The sequence below is a fragment of the Stegostoma tigrinum genome, chromosome 2 (assembly GCF_030684315.1).
Source record: "Stegostoma tigrinum isolate sSteTig4 chromosome 2, sSteTig4.hap1, whole genome shotgun sequence".
Lineage (NCBI taxonomy): Eukaryota > Metazoa > Chordata > Chondrichthyes > Orectolobiformes > Stegostomatidae > Stegostoma > Stegostoma tigrinum.
The window spans coordinates 153268679-153293105 of record NC_081355.1 but is presented as its reverse complement, the minus strand read 5'-3'; the positions used below and the strand labels follow the sequence as shown (position 1 = coordinate 153293105).

Sequence of the window (24427 nt, the reverse complement as noted above, 5' to 3'; positions counted from 1 at the left end):
CATGAGTCAGAAATCCCGGTTCTAGGTAAAACATTCTCTTTGGAATTCTAAATGCCGTCAGGCAGCTGTGATCTGTTGGATTCATTCCTTCCCGACCCTTTGGGTGAAAGATGGGAAGCCTTGCTATCTGAAGAATTGCCTTATGTTTCTACTCCTTAAGAAAAGCAAAAAAAAAGAACCATAATTAGGATTGACAGGCTGCAAGACAAACTCACAATGGAAGCCGACAAGTTTAAATTAAAATGTAATTTTGGGGACTTGACAGCACAGTCCGTCCATGCTTCTGTACATCCCACTGGTCACAGAAATGTATTAATGGATATTGATTGCTTCCTTTCCAAGTACGCCTGGTGTGGATGTACCACAAAACAGAGTCAGGCAGTCAGCTGTATTGACCCCCTCCACAACCCGTAGCCCAAACGTGACATTGCCAGTCTTGACCAGCAACACACTCATGCTGGTCCTATGATATACCAACACTACTCCGTACCAGGTGCCCAAAGATCAGGAGTGTGGGACAGAGTTGCTACCAGAAATTTAGTAGGAATTTTTTTTTTTAAAAATGGGGATGAAGCTCTATGTAAACAGGTCCGTGGACTCCTTGAGGCTACAAAACATACTAGCATGTATGGGACAGATGTTCCTTGTTTTTGTGTGTTTTGTTTATTTTGAGAACTATTATCCAACATGCATCTGTTATTACTTGTTTATTTTTCATGCACAGACTATGTGACAGAGGCTGGAATTCATTGCCCTCATCATCCTTGGGAACGGGGTAATGAGATGTCTTCTTGAACAACTGTAGTCCATTTTGTGAAGAGATTTCCACAGTGCTGTTAGGTAAGGAGTTCCAGATTTTGACCCAGTATTGATGAAGGAATGGAGATACGTGATTTGACGAACACCTTGACGGTGTAGTATTTCAATACATCGGCTGCCCCGTCCTTCTAAACGTGAGAGGCCATGGTTTTCAAAAGCTGTTGAATGACCCTTGACGGGTTGCTGCAGGGCCGTTGTAGAAGTATACACTGCTTATACTGGACATTGGTTGTGAAGACAGTGACAGAAAGCTTTAAAAGGAACCTAAGATGCAACTTTTTCACGCAGAGGGTGGTAAATGTATGGAATGAGCTGCCAGAGGAAGTAGTGGAGGCTGGCATGATTACAACATTTAAAAAGCATGGGTCATGAATAGGAAGGATTTAGAGAGATAAGGATCAAATGCTGGCAAATGGGACTAGATTTATTTAGGATTTCTGGATGGCATGGATGAGGTGGACTGAAGGGTCTGTTTCCATGCTGTACATCTCTGATTTTATGACTCTGAGAGGAAGACAAGAGTGAAATAGGGGAAAGAGAATAGAAAGGTACAAAAGGGCTGAGAGAGATGGACTGGAAGGAAGGGGGCCTTTGTTTGTTAATCGACGTTTAATGCCTAGGGAACAACTGAGAGATTGTTTCTTCTAGCCAGGCAATCTAAAGTGTGGAGCCCAGTCTTAGGATAATGGAGATATCATTTTAGACTGATATGATGAGAAATTTCTTGACTGAAAAGGTTGTAAATCTTTGGTGGTAGTAGCAACTGCAGATGCTGGAGAATCTGAGATAACAAGGTGTATAGCCGGATGAACACAGCAGGCCAAGCAGCATCAGAGGAGCAGGAAAGCCTCAGGGCTGAAGAGATTACAAGAGAGTTGCAGTGGGAGAGAGATCCACTGAGGTCTTTCCCTGCTCCTCTGATGCTGCTTGGCCTGCTGTGTTCATCCAGCTCTATACCTTACCTCTCTCCTCAGATGCTGCCAGACCTGCTGAGCTTTTCCAGCAATTTCTACTTTTGTAAGGTAAGTGTTTTTTTCCTGAGTCTACAATAGCTATCTCGCCCTAATTCCTTCATGTTTCCTGAGTTCATATTTAAAGACCTTAGCTTTGGAATGAACCTTATCACACTAAAATTTAATGTGAAATTCTATTATGGTCACTATTTCCCAAAGGGTCCTTTACAAGAAGGCTTTTAATCAGCTATTTTCCATTTCACACTAACAAATGTAGAATAGCCTGATCTCTAAGATAACAAAGTGTGGAGCTGGATGAACACAGCAGGCCAAGCAGCATCTCAGGAGCGCAAAAGCTGATGTTTCGGGCCTAGACCCTTCATCAGAGAGAGCTTTTACAAGAGAGTTGCAGTGGGAAAGAGATTCCCTGAGCTTGATCTCTACTTTGTTCTTCAAAGCACCGCTCCAAAACACATTCGTAAGACCCTAAGAATGTGACTCTATAATATGCTTCCTCCTTTCCTGATGCCCCTTATTCTGAAAACTCTTTAGACATTATTTCAATGGCAGTTGGTCTCCCATTTATTTCCAGTAATTAGTTGTTGCATGCCCAGTCTTATTGCAATGGAAGCATGTCGATGTCTTCAAAGCCCATTTGAGTTCTAACCTTTCTACCTTAATGCTTTTGGTGTTCTTCTGTCTGTTCTCCATCCTTTGTTGTTCTCAGCTGTTTCATGGCCAACAATGTTTTCTAAATTCCCTATCTCTCTGGATTTTAAGTTCTTTTAATCCCATCTCCCTCTACTTTCCTTCTTCTTCTCTTTCTGTTATCCTTTATTTTTCATTTTCCATCTTCCTCTGTTTTCCTTTCTCCTCATGTTTCATCTTCCACTGTTTTTCCTCCCCTTTCATTTCAAGTTTTCTTATTTCTCTTCTCCAATTCAAGTCTTTTCATTTCTCTTTCTAAGTCCAAAAATTTCATTTCTAACTATTATTTTAGTTAGTTGTAGCTATGACACCTGAATTTTCACCTTTTCCTTACAAGATCCTGTCTTAATTTCTATCTTCAACATTTCGTTTTACTCTCCCAGTTTAGCATTAGTCAAAGATTTGAAATAATCAACAGTTATATCTTCCACTTCCAGAAAACTCTTAGCAATATTTTCAGCAGTGATATCCAGAGTGGGACAGGAAGGGGCGGAGTGTACAAGTGTCAAAAAACTACAGCAAAAGTGAAAATAAAAGCCAAAAGGGCAAAATTAATGGCTCTTTACTTGAATGCATTTAATATTTGTAACAAAATAAATTAATTAACAGCACAAATGTTAATGGGTATGACCTTTATAACTATTGGGGAGACATGGTTACAAGAATAATTAAGCTGGTAAGGAAATATTCTGGGTGTGTATCCTCACAAAAGGTAAGATAGGAAGTGAAGGATGATGTGAGCTTTGTTAGCATGAGATGGACTTAGTACTTTAGCAAGCAATGGTCTAGGATCAGATGATGTAGAATTCATATGGGTGGCAATAAGGAGTAACAAGGGCAAGAAGGCTGTAGGCCCCCTAACAGGTGACCAAGTGTCACTGAGAGTTTGTAAAAAGTGTATTACATTAATCACAGGTGACTTTAATCTGTATGTAAATTGGAAAAATAAAATTGACATACGTACCATGAGGAAGAACTCAGAATATATTCAGGCTAGTTTCTTAGAAGAGTATGTTCTGGATCCAATGAAGGATACAGCTATTTTGGATCTGGTAATGTGTAATGAGGCAGGTTTTATAAATGAATAGAAGATCTGTATGGACCATAACATGATAAGATGCAGCATTCAGTTTGAGAGTGAGAAGCTTGCTTCAGGAGCAACTATGTTAAACTTAAATATGGATAGCTACATGGGAACAAGAGCAGAGTTGATTACAGTAGTTTGGGAAATGAACAATGGCAACTGGCGTCATAGTCATACAGCACGGAAACAGACCCTTGGTCCACCAGTCCATGTTGACCATAATCCCAAACTAAACTAGCCCCATCTGTCTGCTCCTAACATTTCTTATTTGTGTACTTATCTAAATGTCTTTTAAACATTATATGTATACCTGCATCCACCACATCCTCAGGAAGTTCATTGCACACACAAACCACTCTCTCTGTAAAAAAAAAAAAAATTGCCGCTTGGGTCTTTTTAAAATTTTTCTCCTTTCATCTTAAAAATATGCCCCATAGGCTTGAAATCCCCTATCCTAGGGAAAAGACGCCTGTTATTTGCTTTATTTATACCCCTCATTATTTTATAAAGTTACTTTTCAACGTCCTACATTCCAGTGAAAACATCCCAGCCTATTTGTTATTGTCGAAGAAAGACATTAATCCTAATAAATCCAGTGGATTCAAAGTCCTGCTAACAGCCCCTTATTGTTATGATCCCAGTGGATGCTTTATGGGATAAGGCAAAGCACAGACTGAAATCTGGCTTGATAGATCACATTTTTATTATTTGGTGTTAGTGAGGTGGCCTTTCACTGAAACACAAGCACCCCAAGTTTATTACACAATAGAAGTTAAGACAAAATTGAATAAACGTGTTTATTTATTTGTAGCGCAAGTTTGAAAGATTTTGAAACATGGTAGAATTACAAATCTGTTAATTTCACAGCAGTCCTTTGTAGCACTCAAACACAAGCTTAAATACTGTTGCCAATTCTACATGAGGTTTGACCTGACTGTTGCTTCAATTTCTGTATATGAGAATCTTCTAGCTTCTTCCATGATATGTCTATACAGAAGCCTGGTTTGGCCACATCTGGAGTATTGTGTCCAGATCTGGTCGCCTCATTACAGGAAAGATGTGGAAGCATTGGAAAAGGTGCAAAGGAGATTTACTAGGATGTTGCCTGGAATGGAGGGAAGGTCTTACGAGGAAAGGTTGAGAGAGCTAGGGCTTTTCTCTTTAGAATGACGAAGGATGAGAGGTGACTTGATAGAGGTGTATAAAATGATCAGCGGTATAGATAGAGTGGATAGCCAGAGACATTTTCCTGGGAGGTGGCCATTATGAGGGGGCATAGTTTTAAAGTGAGTGGAGGTAGTTATAGGGAAGACATCAGAGTTAGGTTCTTTACTCAGAGAGTGGTAGGGGCGTAGAATGCATTGCCGAAGTGGGTAGTAGAGTTGGCCTCATTAGGGGCGTTTAAGAGGCAGTTAGGCGTATGGATGACAGTATAAGGTAGGGGTGGAGGTTGGATAGCCCTTTGGGTTAGGGTAAAAGTTTGACACAGCGTCATTGGCCGAAGGGCCTGTACTGTGCTGTACTATTTTATGTTCTCTATTTTCTGTGTCACATAACTGAGCTTACACTTTTACATTTCAGCTTCTGTGTTTTAACTAGGCACTTCTAATTTGCAACTAAATCTTTACACCAATGTCATCTCTTTCTTAACAATCTGAAACTGCCTCCCTTTCTTCGAAGAAACTTTTACCTATCCAGCTTCTGCAAAGATGTCAGCAAACTTCCCAACTGAAACTGGAGAGTTTTATTTTCAAGCTTTGGGTGTTTCTCCGTAAACCAAACAAAAAAAATTCAGAGCCTTCTATCTGAAAGTGTAATACCAGAGACCAAACACACATACCATTATTTCAAAATCCAAAATCTTATAAAAGTGATCTTAAAATAGATATAAATCATTTACCTTCCATCATGGTGTTAATTCTCATTGTGTGAAATTTGCAGGAAAGGCTGGCATTATTTTCCATACTGTGGCCACTTGAGAAGGTGGCAGTGAGCCTTCCTTTTGAACTGATGCAGCCTTTCAACCTTGAGTTCATTTGTTTCAACATTCTAACCCGATGTCAATGAAATGAAAGTAGGGATTAATGAGAAATGTGATATTGCCGGTGTTACCCACAATTTATGAAAACATACATTGCAAAAATAAAGCAAACATCACTGAAAATTTTTTAACACACAGACATTGATGTAGAACAGTCCAAAGAACAGGTATGTCTTAGTCAAGAATGTCCACAGTACATGGGTGTTGCATAACAAAGAGAAGTGGAACAAGAGAGTCACTACAACATAGAAGGAGGCTATTTGGCTCAATGATCCCACGTCAACTTAGTAGCCTTCTTTCCTATTTCATTCTTAATAATCAAGACAAACAATTTTTTTTATTCAGTTAGGTTACTGACAGAATATTTGTGAAATGCTTGAAGAAGAGACTGTGGAAAAGAACGATTCCACTCCACTGGAAAATGAAATCTCTATGCTGCAAACCCCAACGCCACAAAATTCAGTTTCAGAACTGACGAAGGTAAAATGGCCTCAGACATTAGACTTAACAAACTTTTGAGGTATAGATAAAAGATGAAAGGCCCATTGATATGTTCTTTCTTTTACTAGCTTACCTCTTGTTGAATTCTGGTGACTGGAAGGTTGTACAAGTTTCCACTGCAAAAATTTTTAAGAGGGGCCCTCAGAAATCGTACATTGATTTTTGCTTATTATCTTGATTGATCAATTATTCCTGAAAATTAATTACCACTTGGATAAATCACTACACAAATTTGTTCCCTTTAGCAATTCATCCGTAACAAATTAAAATTATAATGTTGGTTTAGATGTCTTGACAATAGAATCTTACTTCAAACTTCACTATTTTATATCACAGTTTTGAGCTGTTGCATTAAAAATCTTATGTAAACTTGTGACACTGTAATTATATCTTAAAAGAAGAAAAAAAAATATTGCTTTCATGTAGCAGATTTTACAGTCTCAGAACATCCAAAACTTTACAGTCATGTTGTAGAACATCCAGCATTTAAGTGGTTGCTTCAGTTCAGTGTCTGGTCAGTAATGACTCCAAGGATATTGATTGTAGGAGACTTGGTAATGGTTTTTGAGCGCCAATTGATGGAAGTGGTTAAACTTCATCTTATTGGAAATGGCAGTTGCTTCATACTTTGACTCTGCGAATGTTACTTGTCTCGTATCGGTCCAAATCTGAATGATGTCTGTATCTTGCTGCATGTGAGTATGGGCAGCTTCATTAGCAGAGAAGTTATAATTGACACTGAACATTGTGCACTCATGAATGAATCCCTCACTTCTGACCTCATGACAAAGGCAAAGTCATTCATGAAGCAACCTCAGGCAGTCAGTCCCTGAATACTGCCCTGAAGACAACAACAAAAATGGGGCTGAGATGAGGGTGGTGGGCGCCTGGAACACGTTGCCAGCGGAGGTGGTAGACGCAGACACGTTAGCGTCTTTTAAGATATATTTGGACGGGTACATGGATGGGCAGGGAGCAAATGGACACAGACTGTTAGAAAATAGATGACAGGTCAGACAGAGGATCTTGATCGGCGCAGGCTTGGAGGGCCAAAGGACCTGTTCCTGTACTGTAGGTTTCTTTGTTTCTTTGATTGAGAGTCAAAAAAACTCAACCATCTTCCTTTGTGCTAGATATGACTCAAACCACTTGAGAGTTCGTCCTCTGATACTCATTGACATCATTATGACTGAATGATGTCAAACAGAACCTAATGCTGTCTTGATGACTCAGGCAATCACTCTCACATCTGCCCTTGAATTCAGCTTACTTAGTTCTGTGTTAGAGCAAAGGCTGTATGAGGCCTAGAGCTGAGTGGTCTTGACAGAACCTAAATTAAGCATTGGTAAGCAGGTTATTGGTAAATAAATGCTGCTTCATAATAATTGATAGCATACATCTTGCGTGTAAGTACTTTTTGTGAATGCAAGTTGTCTGTCCATAGATAAATTTTGATTGTTGGATAACATAGGATGCAGCCAGAGGAACTTATTAATGAAGAGGGGTATAGCATAGATCTAATCCTTGGTCAATAAGAATGAAGAAATATGGCTCATCTATAAAAACAGTCAGTTGATAGCAGCTGGATGGTTACATTTATAAATTACTTTCATGACCTCAGATATCCCAAAGAACTTTACATTCAATGCCTTGGAAGAGTTCATCATAATGACCAATTTTGAATGCTTCCTTTATAAACAAGAAAATCTCATTTTCTTTTGCAGACATTGAAGATTAAATTATGTAAGTAGGAAAAAGCTTTCAATTATTTCTTTTACTTATTCCTGTCAGGATGAATGTGAGCTGTATGAAAACGAAAATGATCAGGCTATCGCTTCAGAGCCATTTATGTACAGACATCGGCCAACATCAGGAAGAACACAGGTAAAAAGACATTAGTGAAGTCAAATCAAATCAGTCGCCGTCTTTTAGTAAAAAGAACTTGAAACTATATTGAATGCAATGTACTTGATATCAAGATTAAGTATGTCAAATAAAGTCAATTACTTTAATGCCAAGTGTCAGAGCAAGACTTCCTAATACAGTTTTACTGGTACTCATTAATTTACTAACTGATTGTTAGAACTGTTGATGAAGCCTCTTCTGGATTTCTGTGTGCAGTTCTAGTCACTCTGCTTTAGAAAGGATACTATTAAATTGGAGAGGAACGCAAGAGTGATTCATTTGTGGAATGAACTGCCAGAGGAAGTGGTGGATGCAGGTACAATTACAATGTTTAAAAGATATTTAGACAAGTACATAAATAGGAAAGATTTGGAGGGATATGGGCCAAAATGCAGGCAGATGGGACTGGGTTAGTTTCGGAACGTGGACTAATTGGACTGAAGGGTCTGTTTCCATGCTGTGTGACTCTATGACTCTGTACGGTGAAACCAAAATCAAAAGTGGTGAAACTTTGGTGTATTCTTTTGTTGTCAACCAGTGGGTTAACCAATTCATCAAGGCTTGCAGCTGACCAAATGATTAGCTGTTTTAGAACTTCTATCATCCTCCAAGCAGAATAAAATGGAGGACCTTTCATTTGTTTTGTAATAGTTTTTGTTTTAATCTCAAGATAAGTTGCTGTAGTTTTGGTCATGAGTTCTGTTTCCCAAGTGTTAGTTTAAGTAGACACTGTAGATTTTAGGTTGTAGTGTGCTATTTACATTAGCTTTGTTTGTTTCACTATTTTCTGAATAAATAACCTTGGTTTGGCTTAAAATAGTTCATTTTCTGTGAATTTTGCTTAAATCCTGCATCATCCCCAACATATTGGCTGACACAGCAGTGTAAACAAAGAAAAGAAAAAGAAAATTACAGCACAGGCACAGGCCCTTCGGCCCTCTAAGCTTGCGCCGATCAAGATCCTCTGTCTGACCTGTCGTCTATTTTCTTACGGTCTGTTTCCATTTGCTCCCTGCCCATCCATGTACCTGTCCAAATATATCTTAAAAGACGCTAACATGTCTGCGCCTACCACCTCGGATGGCAATGCATTCCAGGCACCCACCACTGTCTGTGTAAAGAACTTTCCACGCATATCTCCCTTAAACTTTCCTCCTCTCACTTTGAACTCATGACCCCTAGTAATTGAGTCCCCCACTCTGGGAAAAAGCTTTTTGCTATCCACCCTGTCTATACCCCTCATGATTTTGTAGACCTCAATCAGGTCCCCTCTCAATCTCCGTCTTTCTAATGAAAATAATCCTAATCTACTCAACCTCTCTTCATAGCCAGCACCCTCCATACCAGCCAACATCCTGGTGAACCTCCTCTGCACCCTCTCCAAAGCATCCACATCCTTTTGGTAATGTGGCGACCAGAACTGTACACAGTACTCCTAATGTGGCTGAACCAAAGTCCTATACGACTGCAACATGACCTGCCAACTCTTGTACTCAATACGCCGCCCAATGAAGGAAAGCATGCCATATGCCTTCTTGACCACCCTATTGACCTGCGTTGTCACCTTCAGGGAACAATGGACCTGAACACCCAGATCTCTGTTCATCAATTTTCCCTAGGACTTTTCCATTTACTGTATAGTTCGCCCTTGAATTTGATCGTCCAAATGTAGTTGTCACTATTTTTATCATGCTCAGTTTCACAGCTAAGGTTCTTGTGGCACAATGGTAGCTGTCCCTACATCTGAGCCAGGGGCTCGAATTCAAATCCCACAATACTCCAGAGGAGTGTAATAGCATTTTTGAACAGGTTGATTTAAAGAAAAAAAAATCACATGAGAGCCAGATTCTGCCTTGAGCCAAAAGTACAGAAGTGCACTTTGAACTGAGGGGTTCTAGACAATGAACAGAGGCTGGGACTCTGCAAATTTCCCCTTCTCCAACTTGGGGATGTTAAGACCAATTGTAATACTTTTGTTGCCACTCAACAGAGTTCAATTAAATCATTTCACATTGTTGCTGAACAAAGAAACGTGTTGTTGAAGCTTTTTGTCTCCTATTCATTATGACAAATGCAAGAATGCCAAATTTCCTTTAGTCATAGTCATACAGCACAAAAACAGACTCTTTGGCCTACTCATCCATGCTGGCCAGGCTTCCTGAACTGAACTAGTCCCATTTGTCTGCATTTGGCCCATATCTCTCTAAACCTTTCTGATCCATGTATCTGCCCAAATCAAAGTGATTATACTTTATGAGATAGTAGGAACTGCAGATGCTGGAGAACCTGAGATAACAAGGTGTAGAGCTGGATGAACACAGCAGGCCAAGCAGCATCAGACGAGCAGGAAGGCTGACGTTTTGGGCCTAGACCCTTCTTCAGCATTACTGCAGACAGCATACTGCATTAGAAATGAGAGCTCGTTGATTGGTCAGTAGACTGTGATTGGTAGTGATGTTGCCAGTAGGGAACTATTGTGTCCCACACTTCTGTTTCACTCAAAAAAGGCAATGTTTGAATAATAATCTTTGACAGCACGTCCCTTTTTTCCAGCAACATTCAACTTCCAGACTGTGAAGAGACTATTCACCCAAATTGCTGAAGAAATGTGGCATCTTGCAATATACCTCAGTTTCTTTTTTTCTGTCAAATAGGACATTTCTTTTTTATTGGCAAGTATCTTCAAAGACCTTTACACAGGAGATGTTATTGGAAAGGAAATAATAAAAAACCTTGTAACGTCACGTGGTGGAGATGATGAGTACCACGAGCAATTCGTGCAACAGCTACAAGAGGTTTGATCACCCTTTTCTCCTTCCTTACTTTTGCCTTCATTTTACAGGGTTCCTTTTTAAGTGTTTCTATTCAAAGAATCTTTTTTTCAAATTTCATCTGATTGCTTGCTTCCTCCTCCCTTGAAGATGATCACTTTTTCCTCAGTGTGACACATTAGGCTCTGCAGTTCTTGGCCAACTGATCATGCCTAGAGCAAGTGCTGAGGCTGCGAGTGCCAGCAGTGTAACTCAAAAGTGAGAAGCTTGACAGTTGAGCTTATTACAGCTCTCCTTGATTTCCAAAAAAATTGACCATTCCAGAGTTAAGTCACTGGAGCAGGAATGGTGCTTAATTTTCCACTCTTTATCCCAGGACCTGATGGCATATATACAGCCTGTCATTCTAGCTGAGCTGAGAACAGATAACAGGTGACAAATCTTGGGTGTCTATCGCTTACTACTACAGGTACAATGTGAGTGGAGTTGGTCTAGACTGGATCTTTGAGTGGAGATCCTGTAATGACACACCATTTTAGGGTTATTCACACCAGCCTTTCATCTGCCACGCTCCCTTTCCATCTGTTATTCTGCCATTTATATTTCCTTTGGACACATCTTTTGTTTCTATATGCAATATTAACTAATTTTGACTTGCACCATAATCTTTTGAATCATTCAAATGCTTCCACCCTCCATGTTTATTGCAAACTGTCTTCCTTTTTATGGCTTCCTGCTTTTTCGTTCCTCTGAAGTCTGTGCTCATTTTAAAACCATTTTTCACTAACATCTTTCAATACAGATGCTAGACCTAACCCTATCAAGAGGTCATTAATTTGAAGCATCATCTATTTTTCTTATTCCAATAGATTTAAGTGTTGGGTATTTCAACCGTATTCTGTTTTTGCTTTCAGGCACATATGGTAGTTTGGTTTTGTTTTCTTTCTTATTCGCTATAGTTAGGCTTTGCCAGGTGGATGTTTAGTTATTTCTTCTCTTCATTTTGCAGTTTTTCTTTCATACTCACCCCCAAAATCTTACAAGTGTCAAAAAATAGCTCAAAGTAAATTTGCATTTCAATCCCTAGGGAGCTTAGATTAGAAGATCTATGAGTGGTGAACTCCTGAAATGTAAATTTGTATCCAGGATCCACCATAAAGCTGTTGTACCGTTGTGTTAGTCCATAAGTGGAGGACTTTTAAAAAAAAATCATTCACAGGATAAGGACAGTGTTTACTGTCCATCCCTAATTGTCCAAACAGCAGTTAAGAGTCAACCACATTGCTGTGGGTCTGGAGTCAGATGTAGACCAGACCATGTAAGGATGGCAGTTTCCTTCCCCAATGGGCATTAGTGAGTCAGACTGCTTTTTCCAACAATCGACAATAGTTACCTGGTCATCATTAGATTCTTAACTCTAGATTTTCATTGAATTTAGGTCCCCAGAACGTTAGGCCTCTGGATTAACAGTACAGTTATAATACCACAAGGCCATCACCTCCCCTAGGTTACACTGGAGATTTTAGTTACAGATGATCAGTTCAGAATAGAAGCCACAATAGGGTCAGTCAGTATCTAAATGAGTTAAAAAGGTCAAAATTTTACACAATGATCCTCCATCAGCAGTGAACCACTAGAGACATCACCAACATGTAAAAATTGTTGTAGACTGATTAATTTTAATGATTGCTAAATAGATTCACGCAGAGTATGACAAACGGATTGCAGAGGCAGACTCAGTCGAAAAACATATAATCCAGGCTCGGGCACGAGCCACAGTGGCAGAGGAGAAGGCTCTGAATAAAGGAAGGGAGAGTGGAATTGACCAAAAATCCCTGGATAATAACTCACTTGGATTGCCAACAGGTAAAACCTATTTGCCACATGACATTATTGGTAGATGGGAAGACGTCGCACTTAACAAAATACAAAGACGTCTGTCTTATTGTTTTCCCTTCCCATCCTTGATAGATTGATTTCTAACTGAATCTGGTTCCACTGGATTTGCTTATCTTCTGGTGTTTCACCAGAGTCTGTTCTTGCAAGGAATGTAGATGGACTGGGAGCTAGGCATTGAATAGCAAATGACAAAATGTTGGTTTATCAAAATCTGATGTAGCCTTGATGACTTCAGGACTTAACTAGTGCATATCTTGAGGCTAGTGGGTAAACCTTAGGTATTTTTGGTTTGTTTTCATTCATGGGATGAGGACATCATTGGCTAGGCCTGCATTTATTTTCCCAGAGGGCAGTTAAGAGTCACCCACATTGCTGTGGATCTGGAGTCATATGTATGCCAGACCAAATAAGCATGGCAGTTTCCTTTCCTAAAGGACACGAGTGAATTAGATGGGTTTTTCTGGCCATTGACAATGGATTCATGGTCATCAGTAGACTCTTAGTTCCAGATTTTTATTGAATTCAAAATGCACCATATGACATAGTGAGATTTAAACCCATGTCCCAGAACATTACCCTGATCTCAGCAATAATACCACTATGCCTTCGCCTCCCAGATACGTGTAGGTGAGTTCAATAAATATGCAACATGAAAAGGAGTGCCTGAGGTAAACATTGGTCCCTTAGAGGATGAGAAGATTAATGAAGATTTAATTGGAAATGAGGAAATGGCTGAGGCAATAAACAGTAATTTTGCATCAGTCTTCACTTTGGAAGACACCAATATCATGCCAATAATTAATGACAAGGAGGCTATGGCAGGTGAGAATCTAGAAACCATCATCATCACTAAAGAGGTAGTGTTGGGCAAGCTAATGGGTGCTAAAGTTAGACAAGTCTCCTAAACCTGATGGAATGCATTCCAGGGTACTAAAAGATATGGTAGGGGAAATAGCTTCTGGTAATTTACCAAAATTCGGTGGACTCTGGAGCAGTTCCAGCTTATTGGAAAGCAGCACATGTGACACCACTGTTTAAGAAAGGAGGCAAAGGCAGACAACTATAGGCCTGTTAGCTTAACTTCAATAGGAGGGATAATGTTTAAATCTATAATCAAGCAAGAAATAGCCCCCTGGGCAGACACAGCATGGGTTCATGAAAGGTAGGTCATGTTTAACTAATTTACTGGAATTCTTTGATGATATTATGAGCAGAGTGGACAACAGGGAACCTGTGGATGTGGTGTATTTCCAGGACTTCCAATTCCCTGGCCCCCAACACCTCATATTCACCATGGACGTCCAGTCCCTGTACACCTGCATTCCGCATGGAGATGGCCTCAAGGCCCTCCGCTTCTTCCTGTCCCGCAGGCCCGACCAGGCCCCCTCCACCGACACTCTCATCCGCCTAGCGGAACTCGTCCTCACACTCAACAACTTCTCTTTTGACTCCTCCCACTTCCTACAGACTAAGGGGGTGGCCATGGGCACCCGCATGGGCCCCAGCTATGCCTGCCTCTTTGTAGGTTACGTGGAACAGTCCATCTTCCGCACCTACACAGGCCCCAAACCCCACCTCTTCCTCCGGTACATTGATGACTGTATCGGCGCCGCCTCATGCTCCCCAGAGGAGCTCGAACAGTTCATCCACTTCACCAACACCTTCCACCCCAACCTTCAGTTCACCTGGGCCATCTCCAGCACATCCCTCACCTTCCTGGACCTCTCAGTCTCCATCTCAGGCAACCAGCTTGTAACTGATGTCCATTTCAAGCCCACCGACTCCCACAGCTACCTAGAATACACCTCCTCCCACCCACCCTCCTGCAAAAATTCCATCCCCTATTCCCAATTCCTCCGCCTCCGCCGCATCTGCTCCCACGATAAGACATTCCACTCCCGCACATCCCAGATGTCCAAGTTCTTTAAGGACCGCAACTTCCCCCCCACGGTGATTGAGAATGCCCTTGACTGCGTCTCCCGCATTTCCCGCGACACATCCCTCACACCCCGCCCCCGCCACAACCGCCCCAAGAGGATCCCCCTCGTTCTCACACACCACCCTACCAACCTCCGGATACAACGCATTATCCTCCGACACTTCCGCCATTTACAATCCGACCCCACCACCCAAGACATTTTTCCATCCCCACCCCTGTCTGCTTTCCGGAGAGACCACTCTCTCCGTGACTCCCTTGTTCGCTCCACACTGCCCTCCAACCCCACCACACCCGGCACCTTCCCCTGCAACCGCAGGAAATGCTACACTTGTCCCCACACCTCCTCCCTCACCCCCATCCCAGGCCCCAAGATGACATTCCACATTAAGCAGAGGTTCACCTGCACATCTGCCAATGTGGTATACTGCATCCACTGTACCCGGTGCGGCTTTCTCTACATTGGGGAAACCAAGCGGAGGCTTTGGGACCGCTTTGCAGAACACCTCCGCTCAGTTCGCAACAAACAACTGCACCTCCCAGTCGCAAACCATTTCCACTCCCCCTCCCATTCTCTTGATGACATGTCCATCATGGGCCTCCTGCACTGCCACAATGATGCCACCCGAAGGTTGCAGGAACAGCAACTCATATTCCGCCTGGGAACCCTGCAGCCATATGGTATCAATGTGGACTTCACCAGTTTCAAAATCTCCCCTTCCCCTACTGCATCCCTAAACCAGCCCAGTTCATCCCCTCCCCCCACTGCACCACACAACCAGCCCAGCTCTTCCCCCCCACCCACTGCATCCCAAAACCAGTCCAACCTGTCTCTGCCTCCCTAACCGGTTCTTCCTCTCACCCATCCCTTCCTCCCACCCCAAGCCGCACCCCCAGCTACCTACTAACCTCATCCCACCTCCTTGACCTGTCCGTCTTCCCTGGACTGACCTATCCCCTCCCTACCTCCCCACCTACACCCTCTCCACCTATCTTCTTTACTCTCCATCTTCGGTCCGCCTCCCCCTCTCTCCCTATTTATTCCAGCTCCCTCCCCCCATCCCCCTCTCTGATGAAGGGTCTAGGCCCGAAACGTCAGCTTTTGTGCTCCTGAGATGCTGCTTGGCCTGCTGTGTTCATCCAGCCTCACATTTTATTATCTTGGAATCTCCAGCATCTGCAGTTCCCATTATCTCTGTGGATGTGGTGTATCTGGATTTCCAGAAGGCATTCAACAAAGTACTGCATAGAAGGCTGCTACATAAGATAAATGTGTTAGATGTTATGGGTAATATATTTGCTTGGAGAGAAGATAGTTAACTAACAGAAAGCAAAGAGTGACGGTAAACTGGTGTTTTTCCGGTTGGTGCTCAGTGGCTAGTCATGTGCTCAGGGATCATTGCTGGGACTTCAGCTGTTTACAATTTCCATAGATGATTTAGAGTTGGGGACCTAGTGTAGTGTGTCAAAATTTGTTGATGAGACTAAAATGAGAGGTAAAGCAAAGTGTGCAGCGGAAACTAAGAGTCTGTAGAGGAATATAGATAGGTTAAATGAGTGGGCAAGAGTCTGGCAGATGGAGTACAATATACTAAACATGAGGTCATCAATTTTTGTAAAAGTAGCGGCAAAATGGACTATTATTTAAATGATAAAAAAATTGCAACATGCTGCTTTGCAGAGCGACCTGGGTGTCCTTGTATATGAATCACAACAAGTTGGTTTGCAGGTACAACGGGTAATTAAGAAGCCTAATGGAATACTGTCCTTCATTTCTAAAAGATAAAGCTTAAAAATAGGGAGGGTAAGTTGCAGTTGTATAGGGTCCTGGTGAGACCTCACCTGGAATACTGTGTATAGTTTTGGCCTCCTTACTTGAGAAAGGACGTACTGGCACTGGGGGGAGTGCATAGGAGGTTCACTAGATTGATTCCAGAAATGGAAAGGTTGCTTTATTAGGAGAGATTGAGTAGTCATGGACTGAACTCACTGGAATTTAAAAGAATGAGGGGGAATCTTATAGAAACATAAAATTATGAAGGGAATAGATAGGATAGAAGCAGGGAGGTTGTTTGGACTGGTGGGTGAACTTAGAACGAGGGGGCATATCCTTAAAATAAGGGGGAAGGGTTGTGAATCTGTGGAATTCTGTGAAGCAGTTGAGGCTACCCCTTTCAATATTTTTAGGCAAAGATAGATTTTTGAGCAGTAAAGGAATTAAGGGTTATGGTGAGCGGGCAGGTAAGTGGAGCTGAGCCCACGAAAAGATTAGCCATGATCTTATTGAATGGCACAGCAGGCTTGAGGGGCCCTGATAACCTATCCCTACTCCTTTTTCATATGTTTCATATGTTCTTCATGTTCTGATTGCTGGTAATCATGTATGGAGAACTAACTGATTGAGGGTTTGACATGCTTTCTGGCCTTGACAGCCAGTGCGCAGGATCTTTGGAACATGTCTGGATCAGTAAGGGGTTAGCAGGGCTGTGACATTGATAGGCTGTAAAGCCTGTAAACACTGAATTGTGACACCTGCTACATTGCCTTACTCCCAGAAATAAATAGAAATAAAAGTTAAGATATTGTTTAAGAAAATTAAGCTCTTCTCTGTATAATTGAGATGTTTAAAAATTCATTCATGAGATGTGGACTTCACTGGCCAGGACTGTACTTTTTTGCCCACTGGGCACTTAGCAGATAACCATATTGCTGTGGGTCTGGAGTCACATGCAGAACAGATGAGGTAAGGATGGCTGTTTTGCTAAAGAACATTAATGAACCAATGGGCTTTTCCAAAAATTGGAATTGGATTCATGGTCATTATTGGACACACAAAATTTCAGATTTTTAGAAAAAGTTGAAATCACATTCTACCATCTGCCATGGTGTAATTCAAACCCAGGTCCCCAAAACATTATCTAAATTAATAGTCTAGTGGTATTGAATGGCACAGCAGGCTTGAGGGGCCCTGATAACCTATCCCTACTCCTTTTTCATATGTTTCATATGTTCTTCATACTGGGCCATTATCTCTGCCTGTTACAACCTGGTTGCATTCCTTTGTTTCAGGTGCCAGCTGAAAATGCACATACCATAAGTGTAATCAATGTAAGCTTGTGGCAATGTCTAATGTTTAGCAAATTCCGCCAACTTCACAGTGTAAGACTGAGAGAGTTCTGCACTATTGAACGTGCATTCTTTCAGATTAATAAACTCAGATCCTATCTGTGGGCATTAAAATATCCTTGGTACTATTTGGAAGAAGAGCAGGAGGCCTCTTCCTGAACTCCTGGCCAATATTTGCCCCTTAACGAACGTCACTAAAACCAGCCATCACATTGTTGTTTGTGGTAATTGGCTCTGTGCAATTTCAGATGTTGTGTTTTCTAAATTATAACATTTTAAAAGTCCTTCAGACAGTAATTATTTAGTAAAGCCTTTATGTTGTAATAGGTTCTGCCTGAGATTGAGTTCTAAGTGTTGACAGAGTTTGAGAAAACGTGCAGTAGTATCACAGAGAGTGATACAGCATGGACAGCGTTGATCAAAGCAGACCACAATGTACATTAACAATAATATTTCTTATCCACCTGTCCGCTTGCAGTGAAATCCACGTTCAGGGACTGTGTAGACAGTGAGCTGCTTAAGACACATAACTTGATTGTTCCAGAGGATTATATCACTGAGAAGTACACGGGCAGCAAAACGCCGATACTTGCAGGTAACATCTCAGGACTTGCCAACAGCGAATTGAATTCCTAAATATAATATAGTGTGAAAGAGCAAGCCAGTAACTATGGACCCATTCACCCAATGTCAGCAGTAATAAAGATAATGAAATCCTTAACAAAAGTATAACATGAACATATCTAAAAACTGAAAACAACATTACTACAGATTCTAAAAAAGAAGATTGTGTTTGAACAACTTTAATTTTTCAAAATTGCAGAAAGGTTAGTGCCCTGCAGATGATATAATTGGGAAGTTAACATTACTTTAATAAGATATCACATTGAATTCTGGAGGAGTCAGACAAACGGTGTAACTGTACATTTTCCATGGCTAATCTACCTAGTCTGCATATCCCTGGATCCTGTGGGCAATTTAGCATGGCCAATACACATAACCTGCACATTTTCAGACTGTGGGAGGAAACCCACACAGACATGGGGAGAACATGCAAACTCCACACAGACAGTCACCCAGTGGTGGAATTGAACCTGGGCCCTGGCGCTGTGAGGCAGCAGTGCTAACCGCTGAGCCACCGTGCCATGCACAAAATGGAAAATCGAGAGTGAGGGTCGAAGACAGTTGCTCAAATTGGAAAATGGTGCAAAATAATCCAAAAGGGTTTTGCTGGATCGCTCTTCACTATGCATTTAAATGATTTGGACTAGGAGGGAATCAGATGTATAATTTCAAAATTTGCATATGATGCCAAATTAGGGTGTATAGCGGAGAGCTGTGATAAAATACCCTTTTCTGCCTTTTTTAAATTCATTTTGTGGGATGTGGGCATCACTGGCTGGCTAGCATTTATTGCCTGTCCCTAGTTGCCCTTGAGAAAGTGGTGGTGAGCTGCCTTTTTGAACTGCTGCAGACCACCAGCTGTAGGTTGACCCACAATACTATTAGGAAAGGAATTCCAAGATTTTGACCCAGCAACAGTGAAAGAATGGCGATATATTTCAAAGTTAGGATGGTGAGTGGCTTGGTAGGGATTATTCCATTATACTTTTGACTTGCGCCTTGTAGATCTTGAACAGTCTTTGGGGAGTCGGGAGGTGAGTTACTCGCCACAGTATTCCTAGACTTTGACCTGCTCTTGTAACCACTGCAGTTATGTCCAGTTGAGTTCCTGATCAATGATAAACGCCCAGAACTTTGATAGTGGGGGATTCAGTGATCGTAACACCATTGAATGTCAAGGGGCAGTGGATAGATTGTTTCTTGTCGGTGATGGTCATAGCCTGGCATTTTGTGGAGTGAATATTACTTGTCACTTGTCAACCCAAGCCCGGATATTATTCAGATCTTGTTGCATTTGGATATGGACTGCGTCAGTGTCTGAGGAATCATAAATGGTGCAAAACATTGTGCAATCATTGGTGAACGTCCCCACTTCTGACCTTACGATGGAGGGAAGGTCATTGATGAAGCAGCTGAAGATGTTTGGGCCTACGACACTACCTAGAGATGTCCTGGAGCTGAGAAGTCCCAGCCTATCCAGCCTCTCCTTTATAACCTTAATGAAACACAGCTTTGACAGGGAAATATCATGATTTGCATGTGCCAGTTTGTCAATAGAACAATCTGCAGACTACCAAACTGTATTTAAAACTTAACAGCGCATTCCTGCAGCTCACTGATTAACATTTAGCATCGTAAGAGAAAAACCTAAACAGATTTTGTTGAATTTCCTAAGAAAAAAATGCTGTGAGATCAGTGGATTTTGATCAATGGAGTTTAAAAAAATTGAGAATGTGAGAGAAATCATGATAATGGAAGAATTCAGAAATAACATTCCAGTGAATATTGAAACTGATATAGATAAACATCAAGCGCCAAAGATCTGAAAACAGCATTTCTGGCAGATAGCTATGATTTCTCACGCAGTTACATGTGGAGAGATGATCATGTGGGAATTCTCAAAGAAACAGGAGGGATAGAAAATCAATGGATGGAGTGAACAGAAGGAAGCTAAAGCAATAGTGAAAGGCTAAAAAAATGATGTAAAGAAAATAAACACATTTCCATTGAATTAAGATTGGACATACCAAACTTAAGTGCTGCAAGTTAAGTAGGTGATAATGGAAGTTAAATTGTTGCAGAAATAGGAATTCCAAAGAAATCTTCAGAAAAGGTACAGTGGGAAAGTGAGTGGGTTTAAAATAGCGGCTATAGTACAAGGAGAATATGTTCTATTAAAGTGAACGAAACTGAACAATGACTCAGGATAATTAAAAAATTCTTCTTCAACTCTTGATAAAGAGAAATAGATCAATCTATTTGATTCTGGATTTTTTTCACAAAAGGATAAAGATTTTCTTAATTTTCAAATACTTGAGGTAAACTAATAAAGTTATTGAGAGACATTGGGTCAAATCAGTCGCTGATTCTCACTCTTCTGGAGGTGTTAGTGAAGGAGAAAATATTAATTGGAAGTATAGACGATGGTTCCAAAACAGTCCCATTAAACAGCTGAATTAAAAAATGCACTAGTAAATGTGAGTATGTACTGAAGAGTTATGCAAAAAATCCATATAGAAGAAATTAATTTTATCTCGTGGAATGACCTGGTTGGTTCAAAAATATTTGCCTCACTTAGTGTGGTGGAACAAGCAGTGTAAGTAAAAGACGCTTCCTGACATAATTCTAGTTCTCTTTTCATCGGATGTGAAGGCCGACATTTATTGCCTGTAACCATCTTCTTGTACTACTGATGTCCATGGTGTAGGTACGTGCACAGTGCTGTTAAAAGGGAATTCCAGGATTTTGGAAGTAACGGTGATATATTTCCAAGTCAGGATAATGTGTGGCCTGGAGGGGAACTTACAGGTTATGTTCCCATGAATCTGAATCCCTTGCCCTTCTCGTGAAAGAGGTTGGGAGTTTGGAAGGAAGAGTCATGGAGTTTAAGGAAAATATTCTGCCTGGAAGTCAGTGGTGAGTGGAGTTCCACAGGGCTCTGTCCTTGGGCCTCTACTGTTTGTAATTTTTATTAATGACTTGGACGAGGGAATTGAAGGATGGGTCAGCAAGTTTGCAGACGACACAAAGGTCGGAGGTGTCATTGACAGTGTAGAGGGCTGTTGTAGGCTGCAGCGGGACATTGACAGGATGCAGAGATGGGCTGAGAGGTGGCAGATGGAGTTCAACCTGGATAAATGCGAGGTGATGCATTTTGGAAGGTCGAATTTGAAAGCTGAGTACAGGATTAAGGATAGGATTCTTGGCAGCGTGGAGGAACAGAGGGATCTTGGTGTGCAGATACATAGATCCCTTAAAATGGCCACCCAAGTGGACAGGGTTGTTAAGAAAGCATATGGTGTTTTGGCTTTCATTAACAGGGGGATTGAGTTTAAGAGTCGTGAGATCTTGTTGCAGCTGTATAAAACTTTGGTTAGACCGCACTTGGAATACTGCGTCCAGTTCTGGTCGCCGTATTATAGGAAAGATGTGGATGCTTTGGAGAGGGTTCAGAGGAGGTTTACCAGGATGCTGCCTGGACTGGAGGGCTTATCTTATGAAGAGAGGTTGACTGAGCTCGGTCTCTTTTCATTGGAGAAAAGGAGGAGGAGAGGGGACCTAATTGAGGTATAGAAGATAATGAGAGGCATAGATAGAGTTGATAGCCAGAGACTATTTCCCAGGGCAGAAATGGCTAGCACGAGGGGTCATAGTTTTAAGCTGGTTGGTGGAAAGTATAGAGGGGATGTCAGAGGCAGGTTCTTTACGCAGAGAGTTGTGAGAGCATGGAATGCGTTGCCAGCAGCAGTTGTGGAAGCAAGGTCATTGGGGTCATTTAAGAGACTGCTGGACATGTATATGGTCACAGAAATTTGAGGGTGCATACATGAGGATCAATGGTCGGCACAACATTGTGGGCTGAAGGGCCTGTTCTGTGCTGCACTGTTCTATGTTCTATGTTCTATGTTCTATGTAGTTGTTGCGGTGAAACTTGTCAATGGTACACGCTGTGGCCATTATGTGATGGAGGGAATGAATGTTTATGAAGGTAGTTTGGGTGCCAGTCCTTCCCTAAATGACCATTTTACGTTAGCCAGAACAATCTCCTTTAGTGAGTTGTGTGTTCATTCAGTGCATCTTGCAAGGGTAGAATTGAAGAGAAATAGGAAGTAAAAGGCCTAAAGATCGCAGTATATTATAGGTGCTATGATTTATACCAATTAATTGACTTAACACTTGCAATATTGCATTTCTGTGCACAATCGTTACATTATAGGATGATGCCAAGTAAAGCATGCAAAGTAGGAGAACAAATTGACATGTGATTTTACATGAGGATCTCCAAGGCTATGGTTTTAGTATAAAAATGCATGCATTTATGTGACAATTTTCACAACCTCAAAACTTTATAGCTAATTAAACACTTCCCTTTGAAGTGCACCCTGTGTTGTGAAGGAAATAATGCTGCCAATTTTTACACAGCAAGATCCCGCAAACAGCAATGGGACAAACCTAAACCATGGTATGTTGTATCAGAGATAATGGGAACTGCAGATGCTGGAGATTCCAAGCTAATAAAATGTGAGGCTGGACGAACACAGCAGGCCAAGCAGCATCTCAGGAGCACAAAAGCTGACGTTTCGGGCCTAGACCCAAGGGTCTAGGCCCGAAACGTCAGCTTTTGTGCTCCTGAGATGCTGCTTGGCCTGCTGTGTTCGTCCAGCCTCACATTTTATTACCATGGTATGTTGTGTTCTCAGCCCACACTTTTCCCACTTCACTTAGAATGACTGGAGACAGAAAGCCTTTGCTGCTCAGCAGTTTCTTAAAAATAATTTGCCTCAACTGCCCATCAAATCACCTTTTGAAGTCATTGATCATCTCTGTTTTTATCACCCTTGTAGGCAGTGCATTCTAGATCTTTGGCACCCACTTTTACAAAGGTGTCTTGCCTCACGTGCTACCTACATCCCTTACCCGAAACTTTAAATCCACCCCTTAGTTCTTGTACCATCAACCAAGGGGAACAGTTTCTTCATCTACCTTGTCTAAACCTTCTGAACCTGTTTCAAATCTCCTCTCCTTTTCTCTGACGAGAACAAGCCCAGCTTCTCTGAATTGTTTATTGTTAAAATTCTGCATCCCTGGACCCATGCCAGTAAATCTCCACTACACCTTCTTAACATTCCTCTTAATGTGTTTTGACCAGACATGATTTAATATTCTATTTGTGGCCTCCAGAATTTGTTAAATGTTTAATATAACTTTGTTGCTTTTGTATTCAGTACCTCTGTTTAAGAAGCCTACTTCTCTGTCAATGTTTTGTGTCACCCTTTGAAGATGCATGTGCACAAACCCTAGGTCCCTCCCTCCTTGTAACTATTTAGGAATATTCAATATAGCATCATGGAAATTTTTTACTTTCCTTTGAAGAGAAGACCAGGCCTTAACTTGAAAGTTACCACCTCCAATAATGGAGGACTTCCTCGGCACTGCTTAGAAATGCCAATCTAGATTTTTTTTATGCTCGAAAGTATGCAGGGGGAAATTGAGCTCACCACCTTCTGGCTTATAAGCAAGAATACTACCTTTGAAGCTACAGTCCTCAACATGTGGATGGGACAGTATTTTTAGCTGTGATTGTTGTGTGGCTCACAGATACCAGAAGGAAATCCATATAAATTAAAATGATGGTTATAGGGAGGACTGTGTTTCTTTTATTTTTCTTATTCAGCAAAACCTCAGATCCATGTTCCAAAACTTACAAAAACTTTCAAGAAACGGATTTCAAAAAGCCCAGTAGATGATGGATACACAGACATGAACCAACCTAAGGCCCCGAGTGAATTATTAGAGTGCAAGTCATCTTTAACTTTGCTGTCATCCTCTGAGGACTCAATTGGTTCAAAAATATCCAAGCCCCAGGTAGGTCTTCCAGTCCCAAGTACTTGGATGTCATTAAATACTCAAGTGCTCTGCTTAGGATTTATGTTTGAAAAATTGCATTACGTTGCATTGATATTCATTCAGTCTGGCTATAAGAATATGGTTTGTCTGTTATAAGGCTTAGAAGGTTAATTGGTAAAGTCAATGTATCACTAGTCAAAATAGAACCCTCCA

General features: G+C 41.3%; 1 protein-coding gene across 6 annotated transcripts in view; it reads left to right on the top strand.

The window, feature by feature from the left end:
* dlec1 (DLEC1 cilia and flagella associated protein) overlaps positions 1-24427 on the top strand; it is a 181819-nt gene that overhangs the window by 9830 nt on the left and 147562 nt on the right. For 3 of the 6 annotated variants that reach the window (XM_059640341.1, XM_059640334.1, XM_059640336.1), the window contains exons 2-8: positions 725-840; positions 5951-6085; positions 7898-7990; positions 10666-10806; positions 12480-12648; positions 18222-18338; positions 24042-24232. In XM_059640341.1, coding sequence (XP_059496324.1) covers positions 5978-6085; positions 7898-7990; positions 10666-10806; positions 12480-12648; positions 18222-18338; positions 24042-24232 — 819 coding nt within the window. In that variant the 5' untranslated portion in view covers positions 725-840; positions 5951-5977. Of the gene's footprint in view, positions 1-724; positions 841-5950; positions 6086-7897; positions 7991-10665; positions 10807-12479; positions 12649-18221; positions 18339-24041; positions 24233-24427 lie in introns of those variants that run through there. The other 3 variants (XM_059640337.1, XM_059640338.1, XM_059640342.1) reach the window with 3 other exon arrangements.